This window comes from Schistocerca serialis, chromosome 1 (genome assembly GCF_023864345.2).
Source record: "Schistocerca serialis cubense isolate TAMUIC-IGC-003099 chromosome 1, iqSchSeri2.2, whole genome shotgun sequence".
NCBI classification, from domain to species: domain Eukaryota; kingdom Metazoa; phylum Arthropoda; class Insecta; order Orthoptera; family Acrididae; genus Schistocerca; species Schistocerca serialis.
This window is the reverse complement of record NC_064638.1, coordinates 945,870,538-945,885,654: the sequence shown is the minus strand read 5'-3', so window position 1 is coordinate 945,885,654 and position 15,117 is coordinate 945,870,538. Positions and strand designations below refer to the sequence as shown.

The 15,117-nt window shown below is 36.2% G+C and overlaps 1 protein-coding gene across 2 annotated transcripts in view; it reads left to right on the top strand.

Moving 5' to 3' along the window:
• Positions 1-15,117, top strand: part of LOC126412585 (3-hydroxyisobutyrate dehydrogenase, mitochondrial) — a 69,602-nt gene that overhangs the window by 28,936 nt on the left and 25,549 nt on the right. For both annotated transcript variants that reach the window (XM_050082251.1, XM_050082243.1), the window contains exons 4-5: positions 421-542; positions 3,601-3,811. In XM_050082251.1, coding sequence (XP_049938208.1) covers positions 421-542; positions 3,601-3,811 — 333 coding nt within the window. The remainder of the gene's footprint in view (positions 1-420; positions 543-3,600; positions 3,812-15,117) is intronic.

The following is a 15,117-nucleotide window of genomic DNA, read 5'->3' as shown; positions in this document are numbered from 1 at the left end:
GTTCCAATAGGTTATCATCAAAATTAAAAATTTATAAGGTTCAGATTTGTAAATACTAATTGAAAGACTTCCTTGTAGCACAGTTGTTTTATTCTGCATGAGAGTTCTTCACAATAATTTAGAGCCTTTCACTATACTGTAGCAATCATATGTATACAGTATTGCAAATCAGTTGCTTTTATCTCCTAATCAACATTCTGTAGCCTGTATCTGTATTGTCTTGTTCTATAACTTAGTCTCATTGATTCATGGGCATGAATAAAATAACCTACTGGCAATAGGATGAAGGGAAACAGCCATCATGTAGGATTGAACAAAGAACTACAAAAGCGTAGGCTAGCAATGGAAGACACATTTTCTTCAGTTCATGATGATAATTAACTTCTTACTAATGCATGTATTTTTTAAAATCTTATTCAGATCTGTCAGCAGAGACACATTTCTGATAGACTGCAGCACCATTGACAGAGATTTATCTGTAGAGCTGTCTGAGGAAGCTACAAAAAGAGGCTGTTTGCAGTTTGATGCCCCAGTATCTGGAGGTAAGCAGCTTTGTGTGTCATGTACAAACTTCACATTTCTCTGTTTCTTCCTGTTTTACAAATTTGACACGTAATTTGATACTTGTAAAGCTATAGTTGTTTAATAGATAACAGTGGCAGTGCAGAACACACACAAAGAGATCAAATCCTATTAATTACTTTTGTAACTCTCCTAAATTAGTGGATATTTGCTACAGTGCGTGTGTGAATGTATTATGGATATGCTCAACATGCAGAGCAAGAGACACACTAAACTAACAGCAGAAGTACCCCCGTTATTGACTTGGCTATGTTTTGTCCTTGATCCTGTTTGTACAAGATTCACCTCCAATTTTTTGGTCCTGTCCTCCTCAGTTGCGCGTAATACTACGGTATGTTGATGATTTTCACTTATGGACCGTCTGACAGCAAGCCAGTTGCTGTCAGACGGTCCATAAGTGAAAATCATCAACATACCGTAAGATTCACCTCGTACATCTGTTCTTAATAAAGTGCTTTGAGCATCCATGGAAGTGAATTCTTGCCTGAATTACACTGAAGAGTCCATTAAATATTTTAACCAAATATGCAATAGAAACAATTTTCACTCAGAGATATGTTTAACACAACCAACGTTCTACTATCCAGAAACATCTTTTTAATTTACGCCCCTGTTTACCGTATCTTCTAAGGTCTGATATGTATCTGTTGTTACTGCTGCCTTCAGTCCAAAGACCATTTTGATGTAACAGTCAATACTGATCTCTCTTGTGCAAATCATTTCATCTCTGCAAAACTATTATAACCTATACCAATTTGAGCCTTCTAATTATATTCAAGCCTTGGTCTTCATTTGCAGTTTTAACCCCCCCCCCCCCCCCTTTTGCTGCCCCCCTTTCACACACACACACACACACACACACACACACACACACACACACACACACACACAGACAGAGGGGGAGAGAGAGAGAGAGAGAGAGAGATAGTACATACACTCTTCCATCCCTCACCAAATTGACAATTCCTTAATGCCTCAGGATGTTTCCTGTCAACCAAATCCTTCTTTAGTCAAATTGCCTTATAAATTTCTTTTCTCTACCTCCTCATTAGTTTTTTGATATACCCACCTAGTCTTTAGCATTATTCTGTTGCATAACATTTGGAAAGCTTATATGCTTTTCTTCTCCAAATTATATATGGTCCACATTTCTTTTCTTTACAGGATTACATTCCAGGCAAATATCTTCAGGAAAGATTTCCTGATACTCAATTTTATATTCCATGTTAAGAGAGTTTTATTTTTCATAAATGTTTTTCATACCACTGCCAATGTGCATTTTATATCCTCTCTACATTAGCCATCATAAGTTATTTTGATCTCCAAATAGCAAAAGTCTCTACTACCATTAGTGTCTCATTTCCTACCTATTTCCCTCAGCATCATCTGATTAATTCAACTATATTCCATTACCCTCATTTTACATTTATTGATGTTCATCTTATAATCTCTTTTCAAGACACTGTCCATTCTATTCAACTTTTCTTTTCTGTCTCTACTAGAATTACAGTGTCATCAGCAAAATGCAAAGTGTTTATTTATTCTCTGTGAACTTCAATTTCCTTTCCAAATTTCTCCTTGATTTTCTTTACCGCTTGCTCAGCGTGAAGATTAAATAAGCCTGAGGATAGGCTACAACCCTGCCTTATTCCTTTTTTTAACTACTGCTTCCTTTTCATGTCATTATACTCAAAACTGCAGTCTGTTTCCCTTAGTAGATGTAAATAATATTTCGCTCCATGTATTTTACCCCTGCTACCATAAAAATTTCAAAGAGTGCAGTCCAATTGACATTGTCAAAAGCTTTCTCTGTACTACAAATGCTATAAACAGAGATATACCTTTCTGTAACCTATCTTCAACTAATCTCACCCAAGTTCAATTTCTACAAGTTTTTTCATTCATACATAAAAAATTTTGTCAGTATTTTGCAACAGTGAGTTATTAAATTAATGAAATTGTCATATTCACACCTGTCAGACAGAGATCATGGCTTGAAGACTACAAGCAGATTGAAATGATTGTTGGTTGCAGTAGTTATGCAGAGATGAAAGACTTGCACAGACTTCTGCAGAGCAATGTCAAAAAAGTCTTTGGACTGAAGACCATTAATACAAGAAGTACACAAGTATAATAATAGTTTCTTATTATAATATTATCTCATTCCTCATCCATGTGTATTCTCTTCCTGTTAGGATATACGAAATGTAATGCGTGAATTAATGAAAGCAAGTTTGTAAGATAGCTCAAACTGTTATAACCATGGTGTAGTATGAAGATGGAAGTAGACATGTTGGCTGCATAAGCAGTTGTGAATAAATGCATGCATGTAATCAACTAGGACAGTTCGGCTAAAATTGTGCATTTCTTCATTACCTGCATCTCTTCTTTGACCCTGGGTTCAGTGGGGCTTTGCTATTTCATTTCTCAATAGCCTCATTTTATCCAAACTTGTGTTATCTTTTTCAGTGTACAGAACCTCTGTATTTGAAAACTACCGGTTCATACATATTTAATATTTGAACTATCATAATTGCTAATTGAAGTGGTCTTTTTTAAATATGTATGTTTGTTGTGTCTTTTTCTCTTTTTTTGATGACTTTATGAGGAGTGGCTGACAAACTACTCTGAAATCTATCAGCAAACATGGATCTGTGACTCTTTTCTCCAACATTCATGGCTGTGTTTTCTACTGTTGTATTTGTGACACGCCAAATCTCCTCTTGTCCCTTGATTCTGTAGGAAATATTTTTCTGCAATTATTTTTCCTAAATTACTTTGTACCACACTTTGTCTGCAATTCACTACAAATCAACTTGTTGCTAATACTCAAGGGTTTCTCAAGCAAGCATATTTCATCAGTGTTAATTCTGATTCCTCTGTTTTTATTCATCTACAGGCTGTAACTGTAAGAAATTGCTACTACCTTCAGTGCCTAATGTGTGTGTAAGATATAACTTACCTGTTAATGAAATCATCCAATTTATTTCATACAATATCAAACATCCTTCATTATAGGTGTGGTTGCAGCAAAAGAAGGAAAGTTAACTTTCATGGTTGGTGGCCCAGACAAATATTTTGAAACTGTTAAAGATCTTCTATTGCACATGGGTTCACGTGCTGTCCATTGTGGTCCTGCAGGTTCAGGACAAACAGTTAAAATGTGTAATAATATGTTGCTGGCAATAAGTATGATTGGCACTGCAGAAGCAATGAATCTTGGCATAAGGTCAGTGGCTTCACTATTTTCTTTAAACTTTGTTTTCTTAACTGTAATCTACTGCAGCACTATTAATCATCATCTAATCTCAGATTATCAGTTAAATAAAAAATAGATTTTATTCTGTTTTACGAACTCAATGTATCTCCATTTCCAACTGGACTTATTCTGCATTGTTGTTGGAGAAAGACTTAAAAGCATAAGCATTGTGTATCTTCTGAGTGAATTACATACAAAACATGTCACCTTCATAAGTAACAAAGTACTTTTGGCTGTCACACATTGAGAAACATGAGGAAAACAGAGTATAAAAAGTAAACAAATTATGTTGCAAATTATTTATTTATTAAAGTCTCCCCTGACCTGGGATTCTGGATGACTTTTCCAAACTCTCTCCCATTTCCTAAACCTCACCAGTCCTTTTCCATCGTCTCTCTTCCTTTCCCTTCAGTGCTTCTGCCAGAAGGAGGGGCCACCAGCTCTGAAAGCTTTCACATCTACTTACCTTTTATATACGCTTTCTCCTTCTGCTGTTTGGTGAATATATCTTTTATCCATCCAGTTACATTATATTTTCAATATATGAATATTGTGTGAGATAAAGGAAGTGAAATGAAAGAAAAAAATTATCTGATAAACTAATATTTTTCAAATCTGATTTCCAAATGGCTTCAGCAAGAAAGACTGTATAGGATGACCCAAAAGTCCGTTAACCTTTCAAAATGAACTAATTCACTGAATAATGTAGGTAGAGAGATAAAACTTGACACTTGCAACTGAAATGACATGGTGTATATTGAAACCAAAAAGGCTGCAAAAACTCGCCAACAGATGACACTGGATGGCAGGAAGCTGCTTTTCAAACTGTCAGAGTGACAGGTGTGAGATAACCAATATGCTACAGAATCACACCATCCACAGCCTGTCTGATCAACACTTGCTGGAAGGTACGACTTTTTTGCAGGATGGTGCTCCATCCCATATTGCTACACGTGAGAAAGATCTGTTGTGCACATCGCTTGGTGAGGATCATGCACTTAGATGCCACTTCTGTCATGCTTGGTCTCCCAGGCCTTTGGACCTCAATCCATGTGATTAATGGTTCTGGGGTTTATCTGATGTCTTAAGTGAACCACAACTGTCCAACCTCATTAAGAATGCTGTAAAACAACATCTGACAGCAATTTCTCACCATACCTACTGATATGCTGTAACATGCTGGTAACATCATTGTCCCTTGCCTAAAAGAGATAGACTGGAACCGAGTTTATAGGGAAACAGATGTAAACAAAAAATACAATTCATTTTTAAATGAATTCATGTCTGTATTTGAGTCCATCTTTCCCAAAAAAGTAGTTAAAAATAGTCATATAGGCAATGCCAAGAAATCTTGGATCACTACAGGGATAATAACATCTTGTAGAACAAAGAGGATGTTATACAGTTCTCTCAGGACTTGTAATAATCCAAAGAAACAACAACACTACAAACTTTACTGTAGCATTCTCAAGAAGGTTATAAATAAATCTAAAAGTATGTGCATAAAATCAGAAATTGAAAGCTCAGAAAATAAAATTAAATATGGAATGTAATAAAGAGGGAAATTGGCAGGACAACAGGGAACATGTCTCAGGTAGAGATTAAAACAGGGGACAGTATCATAAAGAAACCTGAGTTGGTTGCAGAAATATTTAATAACCCCTTTTTGAGAGCAGCAGAGAAGACAGGCTGTAATGGTTCCATGGAAGAATCATTGTCCCTCCTGCAGAAAGCTATTAGCAACAGAATCCCACAGTTATCCTTATCTCCAGTTACTGTAAGCGAAGTCATAAGAGTAATTAGATCATTAAAAAATAAGAATTCTGCTGGTGTGGACAATATTTCTAGTAAAATACTGAAACACTGTTATAAATTTGTTAGTCCCGTCTTATGCAACATATACAATGCATCCCTACAAGATGGGATTGTCCCTGACAGACTTAAGTTGGCTGTAGTGATTCCTCTCTTTAAAAAAGGGGATAAAAGCATTGTTACAAACTATCGCCCAATATCCCTATTAACTACCTTCTCGAAAATTCTAGAAAAACTCATGCACAGGAGGATTGTAGACCATCTCAACTTCCACAGTATCTTAAGCAAAAATCAGTTTGGTTTTTGTTCCGGTCTTTGTACTGAACAGGCAATATTCTCTTTCACCAACCAAGTTTTGGAAGCCATTAACAAAAAAAAGTCTCCAGTGGGTATTTTTTGCGATCTTACGAAAGCCTTTGACTGTGTAAACCAGCAAATTCTTTGGAAAAAGGCAGAATACTATGGTTTAGGTGGTACTGTTGGCTTGTGGCTACAATCATATCTACAGGATCAGAAGCAGACTGTAATGCTAAATGGCTCTTCTGGAGAACCTGCCTCGTCTGAATGGGGCACGATAACGTGTGGTGTGCCTCAAGGCTCCGTTTTGGGCCCACTGCTTTTCCTCATCTTTATTAATGATCTTCCTCTTTGTTCTGAGACAAACAGCAAATTTACCCTGTTTGCCGATGATACCACAATTCTAATTGATGATTTGATTGATCATGATCTTGAAAAAACTACAAATACTGTTTTTAATGACATCTTAAATTGGTTCTCCTCGAATGGTCTCTCACTCAATGCAGATAAAACTCATTATATGAGGTTCCATACATCACAAAGTAATCCCGATGAAATTGACATAAAATGTAGAGATCAACCAATACAGAAAGTTGAAGACACAAAATTCCTGGGTGCTTACATAGACAGTAAATGTAATTGGTCAGTTCACATTCTTCATCTATGTAAAAAACTTAGCTTGGCAACATTTGCACTACGAGTAATTTCTTCAGTGGCTGAATTTGACACTATTAAGGTTGCCTACTTTGGCTACTTCCACTCATTGATGTCATATGCTATCACATTCTGGGGGAACCAACCACTTGCAAAAAAAGTTTTCACCATCCAAAAAAAAGCAATCAGAATAATGTGTGGGATCCATCAAAGACACTCTTGCAGGCACTTGTTTCGGAAGATAGGTATCCTAACAACTGCCTCACAATATATTTTTTCCTTGCTGATCTTTGTGTGCAAAAATTATTCCATCTACCAAGACAACAGTAAATTCCATGGTTATAACACCAGAAACAAAAACAATCTACATTTAGAAATGAAACGTCTCACTCTGGTACAAAAAGGAGTTTACTACTCCAGCATTAAGCTGTTCAATGCTCTACCACTACATATCAAATGTGTTCATAGAGAACTGCCAAAATTTAAACGAGTTCTCAAAGATTACCTGACAGAGAAATCTTATTATACTGTGGATGAATACCTGAAAGAAAATGTATACCATCACTAAACTTATTGTGTCTAGAAGTAGTTCAATTGATTTTATTGTGCATTTGGGCATTAGCACACTTTTTGTAACAACAGATTGGCTGTACATGTATTTACTCTTGTAGGTCTAATATCTGATTTAACTTTGTGCTCTTATCTTTAACCTTTATTTGAAACTCCTTTTTCTGTCAAATGGTTGTTATGTTATCTAGCTGACATTGTATCTGTTACTGTATTTATAGTATGGTTATAATAGAGGGAAACATTCCACGTAGGAAAAATATATCTAAAAACAAAGATGATGATGATACCTTTGTTTTTAGATGTATTTATAGTATGTCTTACTTAAACTATGTACAATTTGCCATTGAATTGCCCTTGTGTTTATTGTAAGTTTAAATTGAAACCTGTACAATTTGACACGTTCCATATCCTTGTGATTGACTCACTAACTGGATCTACGGAACAAGAAATAAATAAATAAATAAATAAATAAAACAGGTATTGTTGATGAATGACTACCAGCATTTTCAGCATTTGTTGTAAAGAACATCATCTTTGCTAAAAAAATCTGTTGTTATGATATTGGGTTGGTGGATAGTGTTTTCCATTAGTTTAATAAACACAACAGATACACATAACAGAGACTTTAGTCATCAATAATATATTCTCCTTCACTATTTCTGACAGTCTGCCAGTGCTGGGGTAACTTTTCGATTCTGTGACTGTAGAAATAACGGTGTTTTAAGTTGAACTTGTCAAGCCATGATCAGAACACATTTTCATCCAGAAAGGAAGTCCCTTCAAGGTTATTAAATAGAGAGTGGAAAAGATGATAAGCGGAGGGCACAAGAGCAGGTGAATAAGTTGGATGTGGAATGACTTCCCAACTCAACTCCTTTATTGTATTTTTTGCTGTCTACCAGAATGTGGGTGGGCATTATCATGGAATGGGCATTATCATGGAATAGTATCACTTCATGCAGCGTTCCTGGTTGTTGTTCTTGAATTTCGTCTGCAAAACATCTCAGCAATGGAGCTTACACCTCAGGGAAGCAATTAATAGAGCACCACACTGTTGCTGTCCCACCAGATGCGTAACATATCTTTTGTGGATGTGCACTTGTCTTTGTATGGGGAATTGCTTCTTTGTTTGGGCTTAGTCATTTCTTTCTTTTCTGTAAGTTACCATTTTTCTTCACCAGTAACAATACAGGATAGAAATGGTCAGTGTTGTTCATGAGCCAGTTGACAGTGAGCAAGCAGAGATGCACATATAACCATCTGCTGATTTTTATGATTTTGGCTTGGAGTACGCAGTATATATACACCTGATTTTTGAACCTTCTCCATTGCATGCAAATGTCAAATGGTGGTGGAATGATCACAATTCATCACAGTTGCCAGTTTTCAGGTACACTGACATGGAACATTGTGGATTAATGCATTTAAACAATCCTAATCAAACCCTGAATGTCTTCCACAACTTGCAGAGTCACTAATGTCAAAACATTTTTTTGCCATGCTCTGTCCAGTGGCCCATTAACGACACAAGTGTTTTGGCTGCTCCCACTGCTGTCACTCCTCTATTGAACTGAAACAAAAGAATATGTGTTGCAAATGGTCCAATTTCTACAATTAGCACTCCATGTTCTAGTGTCCACATCTCCACTCACTATTTCCAAATGACAAAATGTAGACTCAAATAAGTACAGTGAACTATGAATAAAAAATGATAATCAATAAATTAACTCATAGCAACTGGAATAACATTATGCAAAACAAAAAATGCTACAAAGTTATGCTCCAGTCTAATAATGATTGCTTTTGTGTCATATAAAGCACCATCTGTTAGTTATTTTGTGCACTTTTTTGTTTTAATAGCACCCTATTGCATTCCAAACATGTTTTGTTTCAATTTGTGTCTCACTACCTACATTACTGTGTGAAACATTGAATTTTCTAATGTTAACGGACTTCTGGGTCACCCTGTTTTCATTTAACTCCTAACAAGTAAAATAATATCAATTAACAGTGATAAACATCTAATTATAATGCATAGTGTTAAGAAAGGTGGAAACTAACACAATTGAAAACCGCTTATTATTTCAAAAATTGTTACCATAATTGTTGATACATTTATCCCACTGTGAGACAAGACGGTTAGTGCTTCATGGAAAAATGTTTGTGGTTGCTCACAAACCCATGTTTGTACCCAAGTGTGCAACTCTTCAGTCAAAGCAAATCAAAGGCCATGAATGTCTTTCTTCAGGACTCCAAAATTATGGAAATTGCATGAGGGGATGTCGGGACTGTATGGAAGACGTATAAGGGCTCTCCAGTGAAATTTCTGCAGCGTAGTTGAAACAGTCTTGGCAGCATGTCAGCAGGCATTATCCGGCAACAGAATGATGCTGTTCATCAATCCACTACTCACCGACTTTCTGGAACGTGGCATCACAATTAACACACAGCAGTAGTGCCAATTGCTGCCTATGCTATTCCTATTTTTGGAGCCCTGAAGTTAGACAGCCATAGCTGTCAATTTGCTTCAGTTGCAGAGATACACATCTGGATACAATCATGGTTCTGAAAGCAACCACAAACATTTTTCTGTGAAGCCATTGACAGTATTGTTTCACAGTTGGACAAATATATTAACAGTTATAGTGATTTCTTTTGAAATACTAAACAGTTTACTTACTTTTTTCCATGTGTCTCATTTTCATTTGACTGCCTCTTACATGAGGAACAATAATGGATCTAAGATTGAACAATGAGCAAACCCATATGTGATTTCCAGAAGAATTGCTCCTGATTACATTGGTTGAATTACTATGTACAACTTTCTGCATTCTTTTGGTTAGATATGGCATTATCCATTGGTTGGTTACACCATCATTACCATAAAACTGCAGTATATCTTAGGAGAATAGTGTAATTCACAGAGTGAAATGCCTTAAACAGGTCGCAGAATATATTAACCAGTGCTATTTTCTTATTAAATGCTTGGAAATTTTACTGAATGAATTTGTAAATGACATTCTCAGTCGAGAAACTCTTTTGAAATCAAAACTGTGATTTACTGAGGATATTGTTGTTGATCAGGTGGGATACTGATCTAGAATACAGGACTTCTCAAAAATTTTGGTAAATGATGTCAGTAGTGAAACATGTTAGTAGTTATTGACATCTCTTATCTCACCCTTCTTATAGAGGGGTTTAGCAATGACACATTTGTCTCTCTGGGAAAATGCCTCCAGTAAGTGATGCATTGCATTACATACTTCAGATAAAACTGGGCTTATTGTATGGGAACAAATCTTAAGTACTCTGTTAGAAACACCACCAAATGTAGATGAGTTTTTATTTTTGAGAGAATATGCAATTGTCTTAATTTCATACATTCATATGACTGAGTTTTATGAGAGTTACTTTTTCAACATATGTCTGTGGTTTTTCTCTTGAACAGTTTGTTGCCATATTTTCTACTATGTTTAAGAAATGGTTATTACTTGTGACTCATCATTTATGGACCTTCCATTCAATTCAGTAGTGATGTTATTCTGTTCTTTGACCAGTCTTGTTTCACTTTATTCTAGGTATTCTTAAATCTATTGTCAGAATTACTGATTTTTGATGTAATGTGCATGTTCCTTGATTTTTTCAATAAGCTATCTTAGTAATTGTGAGTAGTTTGTGTAATGTGCAACTACTACGAGATCTTTACTTGTTCTCGCTAACAGAGACATTTCCTGTTTCCTTTCACAAGATACTTTTCTTTTTTACAAGGCTCTTTAATGTCCTTTCTGATTAGCGTACATGGAAAGCTATTTTCAAATAATGATGTGAATTTATCATGGGATAGATTAAATTTTATGCCAGCATTTGGTTCATTGTGAATTTTGTCCCAGGTCATCTCTTGTAAGCTATTGTCAAAAACATTTGTTCTGGAGTCATTAATTATTCTATTATTTACATAAAATTTTCTGCTTGAAAACTTTTTACAATTTTTTTTTGTCATTTTGCAAGAACCATGATATTTTGATGTGGACATTGCAAATAATTAATATTTGGACTAAAATTTTGAGTTAATTTTCATCTACATTATGAGACATAGCATTACACTAAGAAAGGATCATAAAGCGGTTACTGCATCAATGATTTCAGCCATAAATAGAAATATTAAAAAAGGTAGGAAGATTTTTCTGTTTAGCAAAAGTGACAAAAAGCAGATTTCAAAGTACTTTGTGGCTCAACACAAAATTTTTGTGTCAAGTACAGATAGTGTTGAGGATCAGTGGACAAAGTTAAAAACCTTCGTACAATATGCATTAGATGAGTATGTGCCAAGCAAGATCGTAAGAGATGGAAAAGAACCACCGTGGTACAACAACCGTGTTAGAAAACTGCTGCGAAGCAAAGGGAACTTCACAGCAAACATAAATATAGCCAAAGCCTTGCAGACAAACAAAATTTACGCGAAGCGAAATGTAGTGTGAGGAGGGCTATTCGAGAGGCATTCAATGAATTCGAAAGTAAAGTTCTATGTACTGACTTGGCAGAAAATCCTAAGAAATTTTGGTCTTATGTCAAAGCGGTAGGTGGATCAAAACAAAATGTCCAGACACTCTGTGACCAAAATGGTACTGAAACAAAGGATCACAGACTAAAGGCCGAAGTACTAAATGTCTTTTTCCAAAGCTGTTTCACAGAGGAAGACTGCACTGTAGTTCCATCTCTAGATTGTCGCACAGATGACAAAATGGTAGATATCGAAATAGATGACAGAGGGATAGAGAAACAATTAAAATTGCTCAAAATAGGACAGGCCGCTGGACCTGATGGGATACCAGTTTGATTTTACACAGAGTACACGAAGGAACTTGCCCCCCTTCTTGCAGCGGTGTACCGTAGGTCTCTAGAAGAGCGTAGCATTCCAAAGGATTGGAAAAGGGCACAGGTCATCCCCGTTTTCAAGAAGGGATGTCGAACAGATGTGCAAAACGTGTTTTATGTTTGAGTATAATGACTTTTCTGGAGACTAGAAATCTACTCTGTAGGAATCAGCATGGGTTTCAAAAAAGATGGTTGTGTGAAACACATCTCGTGCTATTCGTCCACAAGACTCAGAGGTCCATAGACACAGGTTCCCAGGTAGATGCCGTGTTTCTTGACTTCCGATACAGTTCCTCACAGTTTAATGAACAAAGTAAGAGCATATGGACTATCAGACCAATTGTGTGATTGGATTGAAGAGTTCCTAGATAATAGAACGCAGCATGTCATTCTCAATGGAGAGAAGTCTTCTGAAGTAAGAGTGATTTCAGGTGTGCTGCAGGGGAATGTCGTAGGACTGTTGCTATTCACAATGTACATAAATGACCTTGTGGATAATATTGGAAGTTCACTGAGGCTTTTTGCAGATGATGCTGTGGTATATTGAGAGGTTGTAACAATGGAAAATTGTACTGAAATGCAGGAGGATCTGCAGCAAATTGACACATGGTGCAGGGAATGGCAGTTGCATCTCAATGTAGACAAGTGTAATGTGCTGCGAATACATAGAAAGAAAGATCCCTTATCATTTAGCTACAATATAGCAGGTCAGCAACTGGAAGCAGTTAATTCCATACATTATCTGGGAGTAGGCATTAGGAGTGATTTAAAATGGAATGATCATATAAAGTTGATCGTCGGTAAAGCAGATGCCAGACTGAGATTCGTTGGAAGAATCCTGAGGAAATGCAATCCAAAAACAAAGGAAGTAGGCTACAGTGTACTTGTTTGCCCACTGCTTGAATACTGCTCACCATTGTGGGATCCGTACCAGATAGGGTTGATACAAGAGATAGAGAAGATCCAACGGAGAGCAGTGCGCTTCGTTACAGGATCATTTAGTAATCGCAAAAGCGTTACGGAGATGACAGATAAACTCCAGTGGAAGACTGTGCAAGAGAGACGTTCAGTAGCTTAGTACGGGCTTTTGTTGAAGTTTCGAGAGCATACCTTCACCGAGGAGTCAAGCAGTATATTGCTTCCTCCTACGTATATCTCACGAAGAGACCATGAGGGTAAAATCAGAGAGATTAGAACCTGCACATAGGCATACCGACAATCTTTCTTTCCACGAACAATACGAGACTGGAATAGAAGGGAGAACCGATAGAAGTACTCAAGGTACCCTCCGCCACACACCATCGGGTGGCTTGTGGAGTATGGATGTAGATGTAGAAGGAGTTTTGAACATGTTGACATTTGTATCAATGGCTTTGGGGCAGGGAGGAAGGAAATGTCTTTTTGAGACTTGTTGGCAAAAAAAGGCAGTAGTATAGTGAGAAAATTATTAAAATTAGAAATAATTGGAGGAAAAACTACATTATCAATGAAGTAGTCTCAAATAAGACCACCTACATTGCTGTTAACTCCGAAAAGAGTGAATGGAGAAATGGCCAAAGCCTGGCAAAAGTCTGCTGAGCTGATGATGGAAATATTATTACCAAATGATACGGCACAGAATGAAGATGGAATCAAAAACATCTTTGTACAAACCTGGATGATAATCATACTGCAGGAAGAAACCATCAGACAGTTAGAGAAAAAAAGAAAAGTCTCTGTGACCTGACAGTACATTCGTTGAGGTGCTCTGAGGGGTAAGAAGTTAACATAACACTATTTTTGCTAAGTCTAAATCATGCAGAAGGAAAGAATCCTAATGTCATGGAAAATAGCTGAAGTTGTTATCTTTGAAAAAAGGGGGGAGACAAAGATCCTAATTTCCCAGTCATATCAGCCAATTTGCCATACAAATAATTTGGCAAAGATACATGGAACCAGGGTAATTTTAAAAGGGTCTGGACTGTAATCAATATTGTTCAAAATATAAAACGAAACTAGAGAGCTTACTTATAATGTATGGTTTACATAACACAATTCAAAACTATACAAGAATAGGTATGAACACTCAAACTGCCATTGATTACGTAATTACAAATATTCAGTCTGGCAGAGATAATTGCCTTATAGCAGACATGAATTTATCAGATCACAACTCACAGAAAGTAATAATAAAAGAAGTAGGGAAATTAGATTCATTCAGCTTTATCTCTTACAGAGATATGAGAAGTTCTAACATAACAGACCTAAAGATAAAACTACAAAATGAAAAATTGCCAGAGATTTACTTATCTAATACTGTTAATTATAAATATAACAGTTTCCTAGATATCTATTTAAAAATCATTGAAGAGTGTTTGCCAACCAAAACTAAACCAATAAAGAAAAAGTGAGGTAATCTACCATGGCTAACAAAGGGTCTAATAGTATCCTGTAAAAAGTTGAAACTTCTTCATGCAATTTGGAAAGCTCCAGATAGGCCTATTCATTTTGTTGAATATTATAGAGTCTATAAAAAGATTTACAATAAAACTTTAATAATTGCAAAAAAACTGTCCAATGAAAATGTTATTACACAAGCTCCCAACAAAGTCAGAAGCACTTGGAAGATAATAAACAGAGAAACAGAAAAGTCATCAGGAAATAACAATAAAAGGTTAAGCCTAAAAATCAATAATGTTGTAACAGAAGATCCAATAATCATTAGCAACACTTTCAACCAATATTTTACCAGCATCTGCCAACAACTTACACAGGGTAACAATGGTGATTCTCTGCAAGCCCAAAAACTAGTTGAGAATAAACAAATGTCACCCAGTAACCTGTATCTGGCAACTGAAAAATTTTTTTTGTATGGCACTCAACTACTAAGGTCATTAGTGTCCAGTCACAAACGTTAGTGCACTGATAGCATAGAAAAACGCAAGGGGGCAACATCAGAAAGTACTTACAAAGACGCAGAGAAACAAACTAAAAGAGTTAGATCTTTTTGGACAAGTCTGTCAGTGTAATAAAACGAAGGACACGAGCAGCTGCTCGAGCGTCATCAGCTAAAAGTTCCTGTAAGGTAG